At 41.3% G+C, this 23,231-nt stretch overlaps 1 protein-coding gene across 15 annotated transcripts in view; it reads left to right on the top strand.

Annotated features, from left to right (window-relative positions):
* The first annotated feature begins 911 nt into the window (after positions 1-911).
* LOC141931862 (E1A-binding protein p400-like) overlaps positions 912-23,231 on the top strand; it is a 52,997-nt gene continuing 30,677 nt past the window's right edge. For 13 of the 15 annotated variants that reach the window (XR_012625677.1, XM_074844537.1, XM_074844539.1 and 10 more), the window contains exons 1-16: positions 912-1,045; positions 3,110-4,463; positions 10,634-10,721; positions 11,143-11,250; positions 11,961-12,340; positions 12,592-12,894; positions 13,631-13,816; positions 15,198-15,338; positions 15,446-15,524; positions 15,805-15,857; positions 18,932-18,989; positions 19,632-19,721; positions 20,924-21,031; positions 21,798-21,991; positions 22,184-22,361; positions 23,044-23,180. Coding sequence is in view for 14 of the 15 variants with exons in the window: in XM_074844537.1 (XP_074700638.1) it covers positions 3,141-4,463; positions 10,634-10,721; positions 11,143-11,250; positions 11,961-12,340; positions 12,592-12,894; positions 13,631-13,816; positions 15,198-15,338; positions 15,446-15,524; positions 15,805-15,857; positions 18,932-18,989; positions 19,632-19,721; positions 20,924-21,031; positions 21,798-21,991; positions 22,184-22,361; positions 23,044-23,180 (3,426 nt within the window). In the remaining variant the exon portion in view is untranslated. The remainder of the gene's footprint in view (positions 1,046-3,109; positions 4,464-10,633; positions 10,722-11,142; positions 11,251-11,960; positions 12,341-12,591; positions 12,895-13,630; positions 13,817-15,197; positions 15,339-15,445; positions 15,525-15,804; positions 15,858-18,931; positions 18,990-19,631; positions 19,722-20,923; positions 21,032-21,797; positions 21,992-22,183; positions 22,362-23,043; positions 23,181-23,231) is intronic. The other 2 variants (XM_074844544.1, XM_074844551.1) reach the window with 1 other exon arrangement.

Raw genomic sequence — 23,231 nt, forward strand, 5'->3', positions numbered from 1 at the left:
TGATGGGAGAATAGTCTTTCGGTAAGTCCTTTACTCTTCAGAAAATAGTATATCCCAACTGTTGTATTTATTTAAGTGTAATTAATTTTAATTATGTAGGATTTTAAACACCGTCATCTTTGTATACTGTCACTTATTTTCAGTTTTATCTTAGTTTTATCTCTATTCTTTTACCTGGTAACCAATATTCATCTGAACGTTCATTTTCGATTTAATCTCAAAAAGTCCCAGGAACCAAGTCCTGATCCGCGGAGCACAGTGACTCTGGCAGGGATGGAATCACTGTAGCAGTTCCCCGACAGCAGCCTCTGGCAAGCAGAGCTCGCGTACACCCGGGTTCTGCCTCCAGGACGTCTTCAGTAGCTGATGTTAATAGTGAAATGTCCTCTTTGGAAAGGAGAAGGGAATGTCCCCATTGAGCCGGTGGAAGCTGCATTGCCTTTTTTGCTAAACTATTCCCCAGGTTTCTTTGGCCGTATTTCATTCTAGGTTATTTTTTTTCCTCCTTTCTGCATTTCTCCCTTTTCTTGCCCGTGCTCCAGGTAAGCAGTGTATAGTTCGTGGTGGATTTTTACACTAAATTTTGGAGAAAACCGTCGGCAGCGTTACCTGCCCAGTCAGGAATTACTGTTTGGACGCGTATTACACTCCCATATCTGCACTACAATAAAAGTTACTTTTCTGCCCTGTGCCCGAGTCTCGTTCCTGCGCCGCTGTGCCCCGGTTCCCGCCGGGGACAGCGCTCCCTGTGCCGCCGGAGCCCCGCGACTGCCGGGCTCCCCCGCCTCCCGCCACTGGCTCCCCTCAGCCGGCGGGCGGCGGGGCGCGGGCCCGAGGCGGCGGGGCGGCAGCGCGCATGCGCGGGCGGCGGCGCAGGCGCAGAGCGCGGCCCGGCCGGCGGGGCAGGCGCAGGCGCCGGGCGCGGAGCGAGGCGCAGGAGGCGCGGTTTGTCTCCTGCCGGCGCTGGTAGCGGCTGCCGCTCCGGCCGCCCCCCGCCCCCGCTTCCTGTGAGGAGCGAATGGAAAGTCTGGCCCCGGCGCCCGCGGTAAGTGGGGCCCGCCGGGCTCGGAGGGCCGGGGTGGGGGGGCGGCCGGGCCCCGCTCCTCCCCCCCGCCGCCCCCTCACCCCGCAGGCCTCGGGCCCGCGGCCCGGCGGCACCGGTTCTGGCGGCGGGGGCGGCCGCAGAGGAACGGGCCTTCCCCGCGCCGCCCGCACGGCGCTGGGGCGGGGAGGTGGGGGGGGGTGCCGTGTCCGGGGCGGGCAGGGCCGGCCGCGTCCCGCTGCGGGCGGGGGAGAAACGGCGGCGGCGCTTCCCGGGGCGCTGCCTCGGCGGGGGCCGCGGGCCTCGGCGGGGGAAGCCCCGCGCGAACTTCGGGCGCCGGGGCTGGGCGGTCGCCGCGGGCCCGGCCCGGTGTGCGGGCCCTTTGCCTACTTCAGTTTTCGCACACAAAAGGCGATCGCTTCTCCCCGGGCTGGAGGAGGCCAGCAGCGCGCTGGTGACGCTTCCTTATCAGCGTGTAATTAATTAAGTGTTTTCACTTGGGCCGTAAATGTTAGCGAAGTATAGGTAATTAAAATAATAAGACCTTGTTACTGGCGATAGGTGATATCACTTGAATCTTAATTATTTGGTATCAGTGCTATGATAGAGTCACAATACCACGAAGTATTGCAGGATTATTAAATCTTCTGGAAAAGGTGCCTGCAAGGAGTGGAATTTTTTTTTCCTTCCCGCTCCGCTGAGGGCTCTCCCTCAGATTTGAGCTCCGAGGAGCGGGACAGACGCGATCTGCCCAGAACTGTGTGTGCTCGCGGTGCAGGCTGCGCTCCGTGGTACCTGCCTGGCGTGTGCGATCCTGGCCCCCCCCCCGCAGCCTCCTGTCCCCCCACCCCTGCAGCCTCCTGTCCCTGGCCCGCGTGTGCCAGCGCTGCGCCGCTCCCTCACCCTCCCGGGAAGCCGGCTCTTTCCCGGGGGCGAGGAAGGGAATCTCTCCATCCCCAGGGCTCGAGCAGATGGCTGCAGGTAGCCCAGGCCGGGGGAGCGGCAGGCTCGAGCTGTGTTTCCCTGCCCGAGCACCAGCGGAGGAGCGGGACGAGCCGCTGCATCGCGTCACCCTTCAGCAGTGCTGCGGTGTTGAGGTGCTGCTGCCTCTTGCCACTTGTAACCAACTTGGAGTTAGCAGCGGAGACGAATGGCAGCGTACTTGTACGCGTGTTGGGCCTGAAATACCAAAAATTAAACTGTTGTTTTCAAAACATGAGAGAGATTTTGAAAAAAAAAAAAAAAAGGTTTTGTTTTTCTTTTGCTGCTACTGCTATGTGACACCCAGCACTGAATCTACCTGTCGGTGCATGTCAGTGGAATTTTTGTTCGTCAATGATTAAATCGCAAAACCTAAACGCTTTTGGATTTCTGGATAGCTTGGCTCAATAAACAGCATTTTAAATGAAATGCAGGTTTGGATTAATTTTCATCTTTTTTAAGGGATTAGTGTTCTGAAGGAAAGAGGAAGCAGAGTTAAGTATCAAGTACAATACTTTCTAGATGATTTGGTAGGGATGTTTTTCATGACGCGTTTTTTTCAGTAGCTAGAACAATAAAGTTAAATAGTCTGTGTCTATCATATTTTTAGTTATTGTTGAAGAAACATACTGTACATTTTAAGCAACTGTTGTGTTTTTGAGAACATTGTATTAAGTGTTAAAAGCACTGGAACACTGGGAATAAGGAACACAAAAAAGTAGATATTTTTGATACTGGAGACTGTGGAACTTCAAGATACAACAGAAAGGGAAAAAGTATTTTTTAATTATTTGAAGTCATTCTAACTAGCTAAGAGGAATGTATAATTTGTAAAACTATTTAATAGCACTTCATTAGCTAGAGAAATATATGAGGGATTTAAGTGAGCTTTTGTGATGCTGATGGTTTTGGATAATTTGACTGATGACGTAAAACATTAAACATATTTAAGTATATTTTAAGTACTGCAAAGACAGGACAACCAAGTTGTTACTGTAACGTAGTCTTTTGAATAGTAACTAAATAGTTTCAGTTACAGGAATATTTTTACCTTCCCTGAATTTGTGTTTTTGTGTATTTCTTTAGAGTATACTGTAAAAAACCTAAAACAGTGAGGATGCACCATGGTAATGGTCCTCAGAATGCCCAGCGCCAGCTCCAGAGGTCCAGGTCCTTCACGGGCAGTGAGGGAGAAGAGCAACAGGCAAATTTACCCCAGTCCCCTGCAGCTTCTTTTGCACCCTCTGCAAGTCCATCTGCACCCCAGTCCCCCAGTTACCAAATACAGCAATTCATAATGAGTCGAAGTCCAGTAGCTGGGCAGAATGTGAACATCACGCTGCAAAATGTTGGACCGGTGGCTTCAGGAAACCAGCAGATAACGCTTACCCCATTGCCTATTCCAAACCCAACATCACCGAGTTTCCAGTTCAGTCCTCAGCAGAGGCGGTTTGAGCATGGATCCCCATCGTATATTCAAGTCACTTCACCGCTGCCACAGCAGGTTCAGTCTCAGAGCCCTACACAGCCTAACCCCGTGCCGGTGCAAACGTTGCCCAACGTTCGGGCAGGCACTCCGGGCCCTGGCTTGGGTATGTGCAGCCAGAGCCCTACTAGAGGATTCGTAGATGCTAGTGTGCTTGTGAGACAAATCAGCTTGAGTCCTTCCAATGGTGGACACTTTGTGTATCAAGAAGGACCGGGAATTGCACAGATTGCTCAGGGAGCTGCTGCACAAGTACAGCTTCCATCTTCTGGGACACCTGCTACGGTGAGGGAACGCAGGCTTTCACAGCCTCATTCGCAGTCTGGTGGCACCATTCATCATCTCGGTCCTCAGAGCCCTGTAGCTAGCGGAGCAAATATGCAATCTTTGACTAGCCCGGGCCATATTACGACGACCAGCTTGCCGCCCCAAATCAGCAATATTATCCAGGGGCAACTTATGCAACAGCAGCAGCAAGTGCTTCAAGGACAGCAGCTGGGTAGACCCCTTGGATATGACAGGACTTCTGGTGGATTGATAGCAGGAGTTGGGGGACCTAGTGCATTTGGAATGACGTCACCACCTCCTCCCACGAGTCCTTCACGGGCCACTGTACCACAGGGGCTCTCGAGTCTTCCTCTTACTCCTACGGTTAATACAGCAGTGAAAAAACAACCCAAAAAATTGGAGGAGATTCCTCCTGCCAACCAAGAGACTGCTCAAATGAGAAAACAATGTTTGGATCATCACCACAAGCAGATGGAAATTCTTAAGGAAACTTTTAAGGAATGTTTGATTGAACTGTTTTTCCTGCAACATCTTCAAGGGAATATGATGGACTTTCTAGCTTTTAAGAAGAAACATTGTGTTCCACTGCAAGCATACCTGAGGCAAAATGACTTGGATCTAGAGGAGGAAGAAGAGGAAGAACAATCTGAGGTCATCAATGATGAGGTAAGAAATCTGTTGGTTAATGTTTTGGAGTGAAATCGTAGATGAAGTTGCGGCACGTGGATTGTGAAGTATTAGAGAATGTGACAGTACCTGAAAAATCATTTTTACTTGATGAAGTCTGGCAATATTTCTTTAAATAGTTGGTCTGTGAGAATGCAGTTCTGTTAGATACTGTGATTCGACAGGTCGGTTTGAGCGTGCTGTTAGATATATGTATTTAAAAGAAGAGAATAGAGAGGTGAAGGGAGCTTTCACTGTCCTAGTTAGTATGTAAGCCCCCACACAGATAAAGATGGCATTGGTGTGGAAGCTGCTTTAAGCTATCAGAATGAATATGAATAGGAATCATAGATGAAATTTCACTTACTAGACTCACACAAACCGAAAAAGTATGAGCAAAAAGTCTTATAAGAGGTTAACCTCTATTTGACTCATGTAACTTCTAACCATAGATGTTAGTGAAGTTCAGTGTTGCTGTGGCCAACAAAAAACCTGAATTAATTTAATTACTCAGAGAGAACATGTGAATCGTAATGTGTATGGGTCCGTAATAATGAATCAGGTTACCTAGGCTGTCTTAGAGCTCTGTGCATGCATTGCTGCCTAAATGATTAAACAAATAGCACTTAACAGACCGGAGAGTAACAAGTTAACTTTGTTATTTAACTAACATGAATTCACTGTTTATTAATGGCAAAAGGACTTGAAATAAGCTTGCCACAGACAGACGCTGTGCAACGTTTGTACCCGTTTGTGTAGCTCTTGACCTGCAGCACCCGGTGGGTGCGGGAGCAGTGCCTGTCTCGGACAGAGCCCGCCTTCCGGGCCGACACGGCAGGTGGTTCAACAGGGAGGATGTAACTGAAGCCACTGCATCATTTGGCACTCATTTTGTAAAAGTCTCTATGTATGGGTATATAGTTGCCAGTTTGTAAAGAACCAACCAACCAAACATTTATGTAATGAAACTCATATTGCTTTGAAATACCTGTTAGAAATGAGTGTCTTCACTGAAAGTTCATGACTGTCAGGCGTGAATCATTAGCGATCATATCTTCAGTTGGGATTTGTGGGAAACTTTAACAGTGTAACAGCTGAAGGTTAACTTGTTCATTGCTTTGTGGTCTAAACTTCTGGACTAGGAAAAATGTATTTCTGCTGTGATAGTTATTGATAATTTTGAAGGAATAATTTTTTTCTATATACAGTAACATAAAAGCTAGCCTGTTATTGTAATTTATTGACAATGGATATTCAGTATTTTTTTTTTCACCTGGTTTGTATTTTGTCAAATTGTTTAGGTGTTCTTGTTGGGTTGCGTGTTTGTCAGCTGAAATACCAGGTATTTTTAACTACGGTACGCACATTTTGAGAGATCTTTAGCGGGTGTAAATTGTGTATGTTCCTTGAAGTCAGTGGCGCTACTACAGTTTATATCAGTTGAGGCTCTACCCCTCGGTCTTTTGGCTTTGGAGTTTGCTGTACTTTACTGCCTTCTTGTGATAGATCATCTTTTGTTTGTGAAAGCCGCTTGTCTGTTTAACTGCTGGAGAATTTCGCAAAGTGCAAAGTCTTTATGTGTTTTCAAATGATGAATCCTTTTGAAAGATTAAGACATCTTTTGAGTATGTTCTTTCTTTGTATTTTTTTGTCGTCTTCTCTTTTATTTCCCCCTCCCCCCTCTTTATCACTTTCTGCTAAAGCAATGCACTTCATCCCTTGCCTGGAAAGGTTGATCACTTTGGGAATTCAAGGGAAGAGCGAATGGTGGCTGTGCTCATTGCTTAAATAAATGTTGGAGCTCTCTTAAGTTCAAACTGTCTGTCATGCTAATTTGTTGTCCGTTAGGAGCAGCAATCGTTAAATTAAACACACTTTTATGTTAAGTGGATTTAAGAAAAGGTTTCAAGTGACAAGAAGTCATTATAAATAGTCAAGGCTGTACTCTGTTCTGCTATTAAAAGTGAGACAGAACTCTTCAAAACAGCCTGCGCTCAAACCAAGCTGCACTGATGGTGGTTTAGTTATAATCCCCTCTTCAGCGAGGTACCATCAGTACAAAATGAGTGTGTTGAACAGTTAAAAAAAAAAAAAAAAAAAAAGAAGAAAAACTTTTAAAAAGAAAATGATTCTCCCTTCTTTTTTTTTTTCCCAAAATATTTCTCTCAGGTAAAGGTTGTGACAGGAAAGGATGGGCAGACTGGTACTCCTGTCGCTATAGCAACCCAGCTTCCTCCAAATGTTTCTGCTGCTTTTTCATCCCAGCAGCAACCATTTCAGGTACTTTTCAATGGTTCTAAAATGTAGTTTCATCCCAGATTTTTTTTCTTCATTCAGATTTGATATTTCTTAGATGAATTAGAATTTTCCCAAAAGCCCATCCCTTATCATCTAAACAAAACAAAACAAACTTCGCAATCTTCAAATGCATCAGTATTAATGAAGCCTTGAGGAAGTTAAACCTTTGTCTCCAGGTTGCTGGCTTATTTCATTAACTTTCAGCTTGAATGTTTTCACTTTGGTTTGTTTGTCTTTTGTTTCCCTAATGCATTTGGTTCATTTGTGCATTCTGCATAGTGATAATATGGATTCTTTTGTCTGTGGCATTGTAATTGTGGATTTCTTCTAAATTTCTTTTCTTTTTTTCTTTATCTATTGAAGGTTTTGAGTATGGCTACAGAAGGTTTTGGATTTGCCTTCCCTGAAATGTTTTAAACAACAGTAATAACCCTCAGACACAGTTTTTTAAAATAACTAACTGCTTTCCATTAGCTCTACCATAAATGTTGGGACGAAGAAACTGAAGTGCTTGTTTTTATTATATGAGTTCTCTTTTAAAATTTTTTTCTTCTTTTTTTTTTTTTCTTTTTCTTTCATGAAGGAATACTGAACGAAGTAAAGAAATACATGTGATAATCAGTTAAAGTTTTTGTGGATCAGTGATGATGCAGCTTTTAAATGCAGGCTAGTATGGGTTTATGCAGCTACCTTCAACTCTGTGTTACCCAGATACCATTGCTTATATACTCTGAGAAACAATATACCCTAATTCCTCTGCAACTAAAATATTTACCTTTTAGCTCAATTATATAGGCTTAGCAGGTGTTAGAGGGTGAATTACTCTGCTGTCCCATGGAAGCTGTACAGTCTGTACTGCCTTCAGCTAGGCTTTGGAAAATGGAGAGTTAAATGAAATGTAAAATGGGTTGTATTCCTGTGTATATAACAAATGGGATGTTCATAGTGATATTTTACAAATGAGTTGCCTAGTAAAGGGGCTTGCACTGAGAGCTCTTCATTATGGCCAATACTGACATGTCTTGGAAGTCTCCTTAGGCAGTCAGGCTTCATCTAAGCTGTATAAACTGTGTAATATCATATCAGGTTATTTATTAAAGTGATTAGGGTTATCATCAAGCTATAGCAACAGCAGTGGTAAAGTACTTCTGAAAGTATTATACCATTTCAGACCCGTTTCAGAGAAACTAGCAGGTACATGTTAAAAACGTACAAAAGTCTCTGTGTAATTGTGATAATACCTTTTAGCGCAAACTGTTAGCATCTCTTTCCATCGGTGTTTTTCTTTGTAACTGTTTATAGAGAAATAATGTGTCCTGATCAGCATCATCATTCAAATTTGAGTGCGTTAAGTGCAGCACTCAGAACGATTATTGTGGGCATGCTGCATAATGACCTTCAGAGTACCACATTATTTTAATTAAAGTTAGGACAGTATTAGTCTAATATTAGTGGTATGTGACTGCAGTTTATAAAGCCATAACCTCTTGAAGCGTCTGACTTAAATTTCATGGTGATGATGCAGACCGCTGGGAGGCATACTCTTAAGAAAATGTCAGTCAAAATCCTAAAGTAGAGATGCAGCCTGAAACTGTGAGTATGTGATCATCCAGAGTAAGAGTGCATGTGAAATAAATGGCATCTGAAGCAGAGTTTGGAGAACATACTTTCTTAAACTGATGTTCCAGAAAGCGTTTGATGCAAACGGGACATAAGATGAATTTGTTAATTCAGTAGAATTGTACAGAATAAGTTTTTGTGACTTTGAAAATTCTATAAATGCCTAAGTGTGTGATGCTCTGCCAGACACAGGCTGTTGGACTTGAAATATGCTGCATGTCTGCCCTAGGAGAAGACAAGCATTTGAAAACTTAATCCATATCAAGTGTGAGATGGCAGTGAACCATGACCATTAGGGGTGAATAGGAGTCAGAGATTCATAAAACCAAAATTCACATCTTAAAGCTATAGCTGTATCGCGAGGGTGGCCACGAATACCCTCACAACAACAAAGAGATTAAATGTTATTAATTCATAGCTATTGATAGAATCTGAGTGGTATGGGATATATTCAGCTCAAAAAGGAGTGTTTGAAACCCAGTCATTTTAGGTGACTTTGGCTATGTTTATTAACACCGTTTGATGAAGCATTGAAGATGCAGGGTTGTGACTGCTATGGTTGCTTTCAATACAGACTAGTGTTTATTTTCTTAGGCTTGATTTACATTGGAGGAATTCCTGTTAAAAATCAGAGAAGAAAAGACCTGTGAATAAACTAGAAGATTCTTTTGGGAAATTGCTGTCTTTGCTATGTTGTCATAAGAAATTTTCACAACATTTGCAAACCCTTACTGTACATTGATATGGCAAAGGCTCTCAGCATCAGAAAATTACACTTAGCGAACTTGAGTGCTGATTTAGCTCATTTTCTAGGATATAGAGGCTGCCATACATAGTCTGTTTGTATTTTCTGATAGAATCTCTTAAGACCTTGGGATAGCCCTTATTTTTCTCATATTAGGTTTCATAGTAGAATATTGCGTATAGCATGACTAAATATTGAGAAAAATTTAAAAAATATGACTTGGAAACTCACTAAAAGGAATTGGTCTTGCACAAATACTGACGTGCATTAAGTACTTGCCAGTAGTGCTGAGGGCCCAAAGAACATGGAAATAGTCATATACCCAAACTTGTTTGCTTCAGTAATCCTGTACATGAGTCTGCCATGTGAGTTTGATGCTGAAAGGATTGTTTAGGATATATTCTCTGTCATCATTGCCAATATTGAATGTAGTAATTTTTAAAAAAAGTTTTAATGCACTGTGTAATCTTACTGAAGCTAAACTCCAACTTGCTGAATCAAACCCCAGTGATTTCTTTTGCATCTCAATATCAATAGTGCTCTTCCAGGCTTGTTAATTCATAGTTGTGTGATGTTTATCCTTGGACAAAATATCTAGTAATTTCTGATGAGCTCTGATGTCACCTTAGCCTTATGGCAATATTGTGTTTTTCCTCGTCGAGTTTCTTTATGGTACTCATTTTCCCAGCTGTGCAAACAAGTACAAGTCTAGCATCTGGAAAACTGGAATTGGAACTTGTGTAACTTGGCTGAGATTCTTTTATTCCATCTTCTGAGCCTTAGCAGTTTTTCCTGAAATATTTCAAGGTTAACTCTCGTGGAGCTCTATCCTGACAGTGACACTGGTGGAGGCTCAAGTCAGTTTAAACTGTCTTCGAGATGAGAGTTAATTTGTGCGTTACTGATGTTTCACACAGAGTGAAAAGTATTAGCTTTCACCAGTGTATTGACTCTCGTTTCTTACTTTTGTGTCTTGTTACTTATGATACAGATTATGCATAAATTCTTTTCTCATCTAATTTCCCTTCTAATTAATCGTGTAATGAAGTCACAATTTTCAATTTTTGTTATGTCAGCTTTTTATTGCAGCTATATACTATATGAATACGTCATTTTGACTTCATTGCAGCATTATGCAAATGATGAAGGGTAATACACTAATGAAAATTTCCATTTATTAAAAAAAATAAATTAGGCAAGTTTATTTTTTACATATCCCATTTTCCTGGGTTTGGTATCCTTTTAAAAAATGTAGATGTATATTATATAAAACCAAATTCATCAGTTTAGTTATTGTTTTAAAATTTAAACTCAACGAAGAGTATCTATGTGTTATGGACATCTAAAACTTTATAAGGGATATTGAATGAATCTTGTTTTGTTCATTGTACAACTGTTGTGAAGGATTTGCTCTGTGCCAGCCTCTTTAGATCCGTCTGTAAATTACATCTTGGTGTTAGACTATCTACAGATTGAACTTTTGTGATTTGTTTTCTTTTTTTAATAGCAAACGCATACAGGGACTCCAGTAACGGGGACTGTGAACACCATAGAAATTGAAGCTTTTAAGAGACAGCAGGCACTTGCACCAGCAGGTATGTTCCTCAAACAGAATTTAACTTTGGTTCTTTGTTTTTTTTTTCCAACCAGTTAATGGAGCCCACTGTTCTATAACTCTTGAAATACAGTTTTGCCTCACCTTGGGAATTGTCAGATCCTTAGGGCTATCTATTGTGAATGGTGCTGTGTGCAGGGTGCACTCCACTCACAATATATAGGGCTGGATTTGGCAGGCATGGAGACATTGTTAGGTTGATTGTTCTGACTAAGAAGATTGGAGATGGCCAACTTGAAGTTAGAGGGACTCTGCCCTTGGAGCATGTTCTTCATAAATGCTACACATGTATAGTAGTCGTAGCTTTCTGAGCTGATGTTGGAATCATGTGTAGTAGTTTGCTTTGTAAAATTGAACCCATTCCATTATACCATGCCATAAATGGAATTTGAATATCACAGATTCGTCTAAGAGACCACGAATTGAAGTGGGCCGTCATGGGATGGTTTTTCAGCACCCGGGTGTGGCTTCAGGAGTTCCTCTTCAACAGCTAATGCCAACGGCACAAGGTACTGTGTCACCACATGCCAATTGCACATTAATTTAACAAGGAGATGTTAGTGATGGGACTAGAAACTTGGGCTTCTGGCCTTCCAAGATCCTAGTCCCACCACACACTTCTCCATGTAAATTAATACTTGGTATGCAATGCCTGGTCTGTTTAAGGAGCTGAGTGACGGGCTCCAAAGGTGCATGTGGGCATGGAAATACGTCACAGGTGCTGATGCAAAATGGTTAAACTGAGAATTCTGGAACTGAGCCAATGATTTATGAAAAGGAAACCTCCTAATTTGCAACATCATGGCAAATTTTTGTTCATTAGTCATGTCAAGCTTTAGAATATGTGTTAGAGTGAATGTGTTAAGAACTAAATATTATTCAGACTTGATGCTGTTATTTTAGGCTAAATTCCATTATCTCACTAGTCCTTTTTCTTTTTTTTTTTTTGAAGTATAAGAAGTTCAGAAGACATATAATGACATGGGTTTTTCTAGTTGCTGTGCTCCAAATTTTAGTTGCAGTCCCATGCATGAAATACTTTGTTGTTTATTGTAATGGTGATTTATTTTGTGATTGTGATGTGGTATTTTCAAGTGATGGTGTCTTGTGGCAAAGTAAGTAACAAATTAGTCTATTTGCAGTTGATTTCCTCTTTATATCAGTAAAGAGCATTGGACATCTTAATTTCATCTGTGCTGTGCTTTCTCTTGCTTTGTAGGTGGAATGCCTCCCACTCCTCAAACTGTGCAGCTGACTGGGCAGAAACAGAGTCAACAACAGTATGACCCATCTAAAGGCCCTCCTGTGCAGAACGCAGCAAGTCTGCATACACCTCCGCCGCAGCTGCCGGGGAGACTGCAACCTGCAAATGTCCCCATGACGTCTCTCCCAGCTGCGCTGCAGCTTTCACAGCAGCAACCACAGATAGTGGAGTCCCCAGCTCAGCCTCAGATTCAGGTGAAGATCCAGCCTCAAAGTGTACCCCTGACTTCTGCTCCACTTCCAGCACCACTTCAACAGCAGGTGCCACCAGCAATCCATGTGCAAGGACAGACACCAAGCCAAGTGTCACAGCCACAAGCTACAATACAGCAACAGGTGTGTGAACTTTATTGGGGTGAAAATATGTTTGTTTCAGTGCCCAGTAAAATCTAAGATTATTATCTTCCTGAAAATATATGAAAAATGTTAATGTTTTTTAATTCCACTGGACACTTAAATCCTTTCCTTATAAAAATGCAGGTGCACATTTTTTGTTAAATTAAAGTCCACATTATGGTCTGCTGTAGTGTAGGCTAAGACAGTGTTGAATCCTAGGCTCATCACTAACAAATGTGCTTCTTGGGCAGACTGTGACTCTGACACGACCATCTGCAGATCCTGCTCAGACTTCTCAGCGTCTTACGGCAAATACACTCCCACCTACCTCATCCATTGCGCCAGCAACTATCTCAGGCACAACACCGCCTTCTGCGTATCCAGTACAAACAAACAGGACCTCTCCAGCAACTAACAAGTCCCTGTCTCCTATTGCATCAAAACCCCCAGGCTTAGCAGTCGCAGCAGCACCTAAAACACAAAGTCCAGCTCAGAATGCAGCAGTATTACCACAGGACAACTCTCAAGACAAGCTTGCTGAGCAAGTAAAGCTGGTAAGATTTTGTGTTTTTCCCCAAAACTTATGAACAGCTAACACACAGAGAGCAATTAACATGAGCAATGTCTCTGAGTTTTGAAAATGGGCTATTTTCGGGGGGGTTGGGGGTGGTGTTTGGTTTTTTTTTTTTCAGTCTGCTTTACATACTGAGTTTTGCTTTTATGGGCCTTCAGAAAATTTGAAGAATTACTGGTCTTTATACTGTTGTGTTTTTTCTATTATATTGATTCTATCTACTCATTCGAGGTGACTGCAACCTTATTTATTTTTATAGCTAACTGGAGGTGTTGTTCTGCTTACTTAACAGGAACATGATAGAGAACTTGTTTTTTCACAGAATCAAGCAACACTAGTAATGAAGATGTGTTTATTTTCTGTGGATAAATATGACTACAATTTCAATTTATTAAAAAAAAAATTATTTGATTGCAGTTTGTATATGTCTTGTGACTTGCTTTTCGTGCTGCCCAGTGAACCTTTTTTATCCTGTTATTTAACAAAGTACCTCATGTAATACAAGTTGAGGTACTGTGATTCTCTTTACATATAAATTGAATTTAGTCCGGTAATTTTTCCATTGATGCAGTGTTCAGATTTGATTTTTGTAATGCATGTTACACCTTTTTTTTTGCTATCAATTATTTTGATGAAGTGGGAGCGATTACTATATTTGGCTACTATTTTAGGTGCATTCTGCAGCTTCATTGTAACTATATGTACTTCTTTTTAAGGAAAATCAAATCCATCAACGAATAGCAGAACTGAGAAAGGAAGGTTTATGGTCCCTGAGGCGACTGCCCAAACTCCAAGAGGCTCCAAGACCAAAATCTCACTGGGACTATTTGCTGGAAGAAATGCAGTGGATGGCAACTGATTTTGCCCAAGAGAGAAAATGGAAGATGGCAACTGCTAAGAAGGTACTTGAAAAACATTTTTTGACTTAGAACAATTGATCTCGACATCTCTCATCTTGGTAGCAAAGCTATTTAAATGATCTTTTCCTACAGATAGGAGTGATGGGAATATAAGGCACCAGTTTTTAACTTAAATGAGAAGCCATGTTGTCAGCTTTGGATATTCTAGCATTTGAAACAGACTAGATAATTGTATTGATTGTGGATGCAAATAATAGTTTTGGATTTTGTGGATTTTGTTCCTCTGGAAATCAAATAGTTTCTTTAGGGGAATGTTAACTGTGTCATATTTAAAAAGTATGGCTATCGTGGCTGTCTCACAAATCAGTTATTCCCTCTCAATGAAGAGTAAATATAGAATTCTGTGAATAACTTCCATTGAGTGTGGTTGTCTGTCTAATTCTTCTTTCTTAATCTCAGAAAAAGATGAAGGAGAAACCATGGAGTTCTCAGGACAGCAGTGCAAACATGGTAGAGAACTGTTTCCATAGGGGAAGAGAGCAGCACAGTGGGAATAATTAAGTCAGTGTTGGAATGAAAATTGGGGTGGTGTGAGATGAAATATGTAAAACCTGTTTGTTTACAGTAAGCAAGAGTTTTCTGTGGATTCTAGCAATGTTTGGGATAATGAAGAGAGCAACTGAAGGTCATTAGTTTAAATTACTATGTTGTTTTCTATTGAATATTCTGAAATGGTGGAAACTCAGAACTCTTTTCCTTATAAGTGAAGTATTGAAGTAGATGTATCATTTTGTAAAATGAAGATCTGCATTTTGAATATAATTTAAATCTGAATTTGAAGCACTTACTCCATTTGTGGCCAATGGTAGGTTTTTAAGAACAGGAGAAATAGGAAGGGCAAATAGGAAATGATCCTTCCCTGGCAGTATGCTTCAGACTTCTGGAAGTCAATGTTTTAGGGACCTCCTGAGCTAAAGGTTGCAATCAAGTCAGTCTTTAACAGCTGTTGACTGATCTTTCACTCTTGTATGTACACTCTCTTTGAACTCATTTTATGTTTGGTCTCTTGACATTTTGTGGTTTGATTTCTATGACTTCATATGTGCTGTCTGAAAAAAAGTTTTCTTGTGTGTGTTTGTGCTAATTTCAGTAGATATTTTTTTCTAATTTTTGTACTGAGAGTAGTGAATTAAGTTTCCTACTTGATTGCTTAGTTACAGTTCTTGTATTTTCTTTTTTCCTTTGAGTTTCATGTCTATTTTACTGACATGGTAAATACCATAATAATAGAAATATTGGAGGTAAGTGTTACACGTATAAAGTGATGGTCAACGTCTGGCTGCTGCTAACCACTATAATCTTAGGAAACACAACAATACGTATTTTGAGGTAACCTAATTCAGTATGTCTCATGGTATTTTAGATGGTAAGAACTGTGGCTCGTTATCATGAAGAAAAGAAACTTAATGAGGAGAGAGCTAAAAGGGAAGAACAAAACAAACTAAGGCGAATTGCTGCATCAATTGCTAGAGAAATAGAATACTTCTGGTCTAACATTGAACAGGTAAATACTGACTTATTAATACTTGGACAAGTCGCTCTGTTTTTTTTCATCTCCAGTAATTTATTTATAAAATGTAAGTGCTTTATTAGACTTGATTTACATTTCAGGTTGTTGAAATAAAACTGCAAATTGAATTTCAAGAGAAAAGGAAAAAAGCTTTGAATTTAAAGAGAATTTCAAGAAAAGGTAATTGTAGTCCATTTTATAAGAAATCCAGTATAAATTCTGATGCTCTTGTTTTACATAATTTCACTCAGTGGGGTTTAATCTTGTTGGTGATAGAATTGTGAGATGCTAATAATAGGTTGTGAACAGATCTGAACAGTGAGTTAGGGGTTTTTTGATGTTTTTGTGCTAGATTTTGTTAATATTTGTTGAATATATGTTGAATGCGTTTAAAAGTTCACGTAAGAAATGTAGAATTGCTAAGTGACTAATGCATACATCAAGTATAATAATTTTCCAGGTAAGGATACAAAACCTGTAGAAGACCTTTTATTGGAAAAAGAAAGTGAAATGGTAAGTCTTTCTGTTTCATAAAAACCCCATCACATTAGTTTAAATATGACTACCTGTGCAAAAAAGTTTTTATTAATGTGAAATGTTTTCCTTAAATACATGGTGATAAGCAGATTTCTGAGTAGTTACTGACAATTGAACATATAAGCACAAATGCTTTTCCTGGTTATGAATCACAACTTTTAGTGGGGAAGTGGATTGCAGTTGATACATATCTTTTAAAGGAAGAATTCATACTTAAAGTGGCTTTCAATCATTCATTCTAAGATTGCAAGACCAAAAAGATGTACAACTTAATTGCCAGACTTTGTTTTGCGCAGGAGTTTCATCTACTGTTACCAGGGGTAAACTCTGTGAGGCATGAAAGCATGTTTTCAGCTGTGGAGTGGTGATTTACAGAATCATAGAATAGTTTGGGTTGGAAGGGACCTTAAAGATCATCTAGTTCCAACCCCACTGCCATGGTCAGGGACACCTTCCACTAGGTCAGGTTGCTCAAAGCCCCATCCAACTCTTGCCCCAACACTGCCAGGGAGGGGGCAGCCACAGCTTCTCTGGGCAGCCTGTTCCAGTGCCTCACCACCCTCACAGGAAAGAATTTCTTCCTTAGATCTAATCTCAATCTCCCCTCTTTCAGTTTAAAGCCACTACCCTTTGTCCTATCACTACATGACCTTGCAAAAAGTCCCTCCCCAGCTTTCTTGTAGGCCTCTTTTAGGTACTGGAAGGCCACTGTAAGGTCTTCTTGGAGCCTTCTTCAGGCTGAACAACCCCAGCTCTCTCAGCCTGTCCTCACAGGGGAGGTGCTTCAGCCCCCCCAGTCATCTTCGTGGCCTCCTCTGGACCCACTCGAGCAGGTCCATGTCCTTCTGATGTTGGGGGCCCCAGAGCTGAACACAGCAATGCAGGTGGGGGTCTCACGAGAGCGGAGTAGAGTGGGAGAGTCACCTTCCTCGACCTGCTGGCCACGCTGCTTCTGGTGCAGCCCAGGACACGGTTGTCGTTCTGGGCTGTGAGCGCACATTGCTGGGTCATGTTGAGCTTCTTGTCAACAAACACCACCAAGTCCTTCTCCGCAGGGCTGCTCTCAATCCACTCTTCGCCCAGCCTGTGTTTGTGCTTGGGATTGCCCCAACCCATGTGCAGGACCTTACACTTGGCCTTGTTGAACTTCATGAGGTTTGCATGGTCCCACCTCTCCAGCCTGTCCAGGTCCCTCTGGATGGCACATCCCTTCCTTCCAGCGTGTCGACTGCACCACACAGCTCAGTGTCATCGGGGAACTTGCTGAGGGTGCACTCAATCCCACTGTCCATGTCACCAACAAAGATGTTAAACAGCACCAGTCCCAACACCCACCCCTGAGGATGCCACTCGTCACTGCTCTCCACTTGGATATCAAGCTGCTGACCATAACTCTTTGAGTGTGACCATCCAGCCAGTTCCTGATCCGCTGAGTGGTCCATCTGTCACATCCATGTCTCTTCAATTTAGAGACAAGGATGTCGTGTGGGACAGTGTCAAATGCTTTGCACAAGTCCAAGTAGATGGTGTCAGTGGCTCTTCCCTTATCCACCAATGCTGTAACCCCATCACAGAAGGCCACCACATTTGTCAGGCATGATTTGCCCTTACTGAAGCCATGTGACTGTCACAGATCACCTCCTTATTTTCCATGTGCCCCAGCATATTTTCCAGGAGGATCCACTCCATGATCTTGCTGGGCACAGAGGTGTGACTGACTGGCCTGTAGTTCCCTGGGTCCTCTTTATTTCCTTTTTTAAAAATGGGGGTTTCCCCTTTTCCAGTCAGAGGGAACTTCACTAGACTGCCACGACTTCTCAAATATGCTGGATAGTGGCTTAGCCACTTCATCTGCCAGTTCCCTCAGGACCTGTGGATGCATCTCATCAGGTGCTGTGGACTTGTGCACCTTCAGGTTTCTTAGATGGTCTCAAACCTCGTCTCCTACAGTGAGCGGTTCTTCATTCGTCCAGTCCCTGCTTTTACCTTTTGTGTCTTGGGTGGTGTGGCTGGAGCCCTTGCTGGTGAAGACTGAGGCAAAAAAGTCATTGAGTACCTCAGCCATGTCTTGGTAACCAGGTCTCCCTTTTCCTTCTGGAGAGGGCCGATATTTTCCTCAGTCTTCCTTTTATCACTGATGTGCCTATAGAAGCTTTTCTTGTTGCCCTTGACGTCCCTAGCCAGATTTAATTTTATGAGGGCTTTAGCTTTCCTAACCTGATCCTTGGCTGCTTGAACAATTCCTCTGTATTCCTCCCAGGCTACTTCTCCTTACTTCAACGCTCTGTAGTCTTCCTTTTTGTGTTTGAGTTTGTCCAGGCATTACTTGGAGTTATCTACTGAGAAATGTAGGTATATATATTACAGAATGAATCAAACTGAATGAAGCATAAATATCTTTTGCCCTAGACAAACTGTGTGCTAGGTTGGCTACATCTGTGCAATTGGAAAAAGGATGAGGGATTGTTCTGAGGCCCTAAGCCATCTGGCATGGCACAGCTGATGCCCACATGCTGAAATTCTGCCCTTTCACCAAGCAGAATGCCTGCATCTGAGTCTCCTGTTAGGAACAAGCTTCAGCATGTGTTATCAGCCAAACTGTGGCCTAGCACTGTCTGTGAGTGTTAATTTGCACAGGCTAAACCATGCTACAGAGTGTGCTGGAAAGCTGAGAGTGAACGATTGTAGGCCTGTTCCATATCCCTTTTTTATTGACTGGTGAAAATTTAGTCCTTGATTCCTACTTGGGTAAAAGTTTTGTGCCTCAATACGGTTTTTAAGGGAAAGAGTGTACTATGGCTCTGTGCCACAGCTGGACCTCAGTAGCTTGAACCACAAACGCTTGAAGTGGCAGATTGTGTGCTGCCTTCCATACAGAAGCAGAGTATCTGTTTTGTCATGACCAGGAAAGTGCTAGTAGGTATTAAGTGTCTACTAGCAAATGCTGTTGTGATTGCAAGGCACTTTTTGCTTTCTTCAAAAAAAACAAACAAAAAACCTCCCTGACTTTGTTTTCTATTATTTTAAATATTTTAATTATTTAATGCTAGGGTTGTTCATCATCTGGAAGGAAAAGAAAGGCAAGCACATCTTTGACTGATGAGGAAGGTAAGTAACTTTCAAAGTTGTGCATCTATAGCATAGTACATAAGTTGTGTATTAAAACCCCAAAACCACAGATTTTCAGTCTGTTACTGCATGGATGCAATGCTTTTCACAAACTAAACACCAACCTTCATCCATTTCTTAGAGAGGTTAGATAGTCAGTTAGATAGTAAATGTTCCTTAAAAGACCTTCAGTGAATATTTGAAAAACTAAAGTTTTCCCTGAAAACACACTGCCATCGTTGTTGTTGGATTTGAATTCTTTCTGTCCTCATTCCTTCATTTCTCAAACCTTACTAAACTACTTCTGAGGATTTCAGACTGAACAACCCATGTACTTTGTCTTGTGATGATATCTGTGTCATGTTTCTGACAAAGAAAATTCCCAGTTTAAAGCTACAGAATAACCTGTCTCTGGTGGCCATTGTCAACCAACACTTTACAGTTCAAGACTGGATCCTGTCCTGAGGCAGAAGTGCTTCTCTCCTTTTCACTTATCTTTTTAAGTTCTCCCTATAGTTGCTTTCACATTTTTCACATGCTAGCTTATAATATTCTATGCCCCACTTCAGGGGTATGTAATTACAAACTTCCTGGATTATTGTGTAATTTGAATGCCAAGATTAGCATTTGCTTTCATTTTAGTTGAAGATGAAGAAGAAACAATTGAAGAACAAGAAGCTAAAGAAGGAAACATAAACCATCAAACTGAATTGTCTAATCTAGCCAAAGAAGGTAGGCGTGTAGCTTAATTCTTCTCTGTGGTGGGCTCTGAAACCACAGGTGGAAACGTGCAGCAGTTATTATATTTGTAAATAGGGTTCTAGATGAGAAGTTGAATGCATTCAGATATTCAGTTATATCTATTTTTTTCTGTTTGGAAAGCTGTAGTGTTTAGTTTATGGGATGATGATGGACATCTGTACTTCATAAAGCGGTCTGTATACTTAACTAGTTATCACACAAGGTGGCTTGAGAAAAAGTATTTCTCTCCTGAAGCACTGCATTTCTTTAAAACCTCACACCAAAAGGCTCAGCTGAAGTTCTAGCAGTGCATGATAAATACTTAAAACCAGAATTGTATCAGATTGAATATGAACATTTTATCATCAGCTGTCTTGAGTATCTCAGAAGGGTTTTGTGATCCACCTGTTAGGTCTGAAAGGGCCCTGAAGGGCTGATCCTGGGGAGGGGAAGTATAAATACTTGAAGATAAGGGGCTTTTAGGGACAATGCTCTGGCTAGCAGCTCTCTTTCATTAGCAACATAACAATAACTGCTCTGCTGAGCTTGATGTATGCAAAGTATCCCATAGGGATTGCTTCACTTATCATGGTAAAAACCTTTCTAGAGGTAAGCTTCCCATTAAGCTAAGCCTGCCTGGCAATTAATATGCAGTTTCCAAATCCATTTGTTTGGTCTGTTTGGCAGCTTAGTGGCTGCAGCCAGCTGGCCAGTTGGAGGGATTATAACTCAGCCAGTCAACCAAGTTCCTAACGAGGATGTTTCCTGATTGACTGGCCACCGCCAGCATGCTCATTCCTGCTTCAGTAGATCATACAAGGGATCATGGAGATACTGTTTAGTGGGGTTGAGGCACAGCTCAGTTTTATAACTTTAAAGTCTAGAATTGTCTTCCAACCACTTGGCTGGATTTGATGCCCCTGCCTCCCCAACCAATGGTTTACTGTCGCTTTGTAATACAGTAAAAATCAATCTGGGTGAGCAAACTGCTTGGTGTATTGCCAAGTGTTCTGTGTAATCGAGGTTATTAAATAAATATTGCCATCATCCACCTAATAATTACCTCTTCAATTAACTTCTGGTTAGAGAACTGCCTTTATACAGTTGTGAAGAATGCAATGAGATTAAAACCAACGGTATTGACTGTTACAAGTTTTGATATTTTTAAATTTACATCCTTTCATGACCTTCAGCTGAATTGCCTCTGGAAGATTTACTAAAGATGTATGAAGGTGCCTTTGCAGAAAATTTTCACTGGCCCCAGCCAAAGCCTGACAGTGAAGAGGATAGCAGTGAGGAAGGTAAATTACTTCTTGTTTAGAAGAAGTTGTGTTGACTTACAAGGTGAAATAAATTGATTAGCTCTTCAGGTCTCTGTTAAAAGACATTTTATACTAGGGGAAAACAAATACTAAGTGAATCATCTTTGAAATATTTTTTATTTTTTAAGTGAAGAAGAATGTTGTATACAAGAATGAATGGAAAGTACAGTGGCTTTCTTGCTAAGCCTTTGGAATGATCATTAGAAAAATTAGATTTATTCCTGTTATTACTAAATATTTTTGGATAATGGTCAGAAGATGGTTTTTTTCCCTTTTTTGGTTTCATTTCTCAGTTTATGAAAAGAGGGTAGTGTTTGTCTGTCTTAAAGTCAAGATGTGTGAGATTCTCAGGAACGATAGTGAGCCATAGAAGAGGCTCTCTACACTGGATTAAACAGCACACTTCATAGCTAGCTATTATTACACAGTTGCCATCTGTTCTGTACCAACGTGATAGAATTACACATTTGAGAATAGGTTTTAAGTATTATAAGAGAACCTCCCTAAAAGTTGTGAAAAGCTGATGGTCATGTTAGCCTAGCTAGTGTGAATGTCCAGAACCGGTACATGATCCTGAGCTTGGGCTATTTTCATTTTACCTTGACGAGCCTGAAAATCATAGAATTGTTTTTAAAAGTTATCTGCATCCTTTAGACCCCTGTCTGAATTCTAGCTGTCTCAATTCCTTTGTGTGACCACTACTTAAGTTAATCTTAAATGCCAATGTAATTTTTCTCTCTCATAGAAATGGAAGACCATATCTCTGATAGGGAGAGTCCTCAGAAGGAAGTTGTCCTCATAGACTCCCTTCTCAGCATTGACCAGTACAAGGGTATAGACAGATCAAGTCCTCCAAAGAAGCATATGCGAGACATAGCAGAAGTTGCTGCTGCAGCAGAAATGCTGTTACCTAAAGGCAGCTCTAGGATAACAACAGCGGTAAGACTCCCTACTTCCTGCTACTGTGTGTGCTTATTTTTACATAAAGAATGCTTTTTTCATGATTTTGCACATTTTAGCAACAAATTACCATAAATATTTTCTAGTTGTTGAACTGCAGAATGGTTATGCTTTATGACATGCCTTATGAATTTAACTCAGGAAAAAAGTATCAAATCATTCACATTACAGGTAAAATACAATACTCCATCGCTACTGTATGGGCCTCTCAGAGAATATCAGAAGATTGGACTGGATTGGCTAGCAAAGCTGTACAGGAAGAATCTCAATGGCATTTTGGCAGATGAGGCTGGGCTTGGAAAAACAGTACAAATTATTGCCTTTTTTGCCCATTTGGCTTGTAATGAAGGTAAGTTCATGTCCAGGACAGTTCATTTGCCTAACAATTTTAGACAGGTATTGGGGCTGGCATTATCTTGGTGAATTGTAGCCTAAGGTCACGTTTTTTTCTGCTGAACCATATCATTTAGTTAATGCACAGAGTAAAATTATGTCAGAAAAGCTTTCTTGGATTGTGGGACACAGGGGTGCCTTCTTGTCAAGTATACTGTTTGATCAATCTGCTGTTACCTTCTAGGTGACAAAATTCTTCTGAAGCCCAGTTTATTAGTATAAAAACACCTTACAAAGTGTTTAATGACCAGATGGCCACAGATAGTGAAATTTGAGAAGCAGATATGAACAACTGGACAAGTATATCTTGTATATCATCTCAGATATTACTAATAGTGTTGTTGTACTGAGCATAGTTTAAGAATGTAAGTAAGGCAAAGCTTGTTGTGGATGTAGTATCTCTTGTTCAAGCAATTGATGTAGTTGAGGGAAAAACAGATATTAGGTGAACAAGGAGTACTTGAGGTCTGAAAAAATAATAAGAATAGATTAGTCCTTAAAATACCTCTGTTGTTATTTCATCTCACTTTTAATGATGAATTTAGTGCACTGTCCTTAAAAAAATCAAAGCAGAATATAAGCCACATGAATTGTCAGGAATCTCTTTCCACTGTTAACTGCTGTTTCCCCTTCTGTAGGTAACTGGGGCCCTCACCTAGTTGTTGTACGGAGCTGTAACATATTGAAATGGGAGCTGGAATTGAAACGCTGGTGCCCGGGGTTGAAAATACTTCTCTACTTTGGCAGTCAAAGGGAACTTAGGGCAAAAAGACAGGTACCGTATTTTGCAACTCTTACGCTGTTGCATTTAGTATTTTAGATGGCA

This window comes from Strix aluco, chromosome 18, assembly GCF_031877795.1.
Source record: "Strix aluco isolate bStrAlu1 chromosome 18, bStrAlu1.hap1, whole genome shotgun sequence".
NCBI lineage: Eukaryota > Metazoa > Chordata > Aves > Strigiformes > Strigidae > Strix > Strix aluco.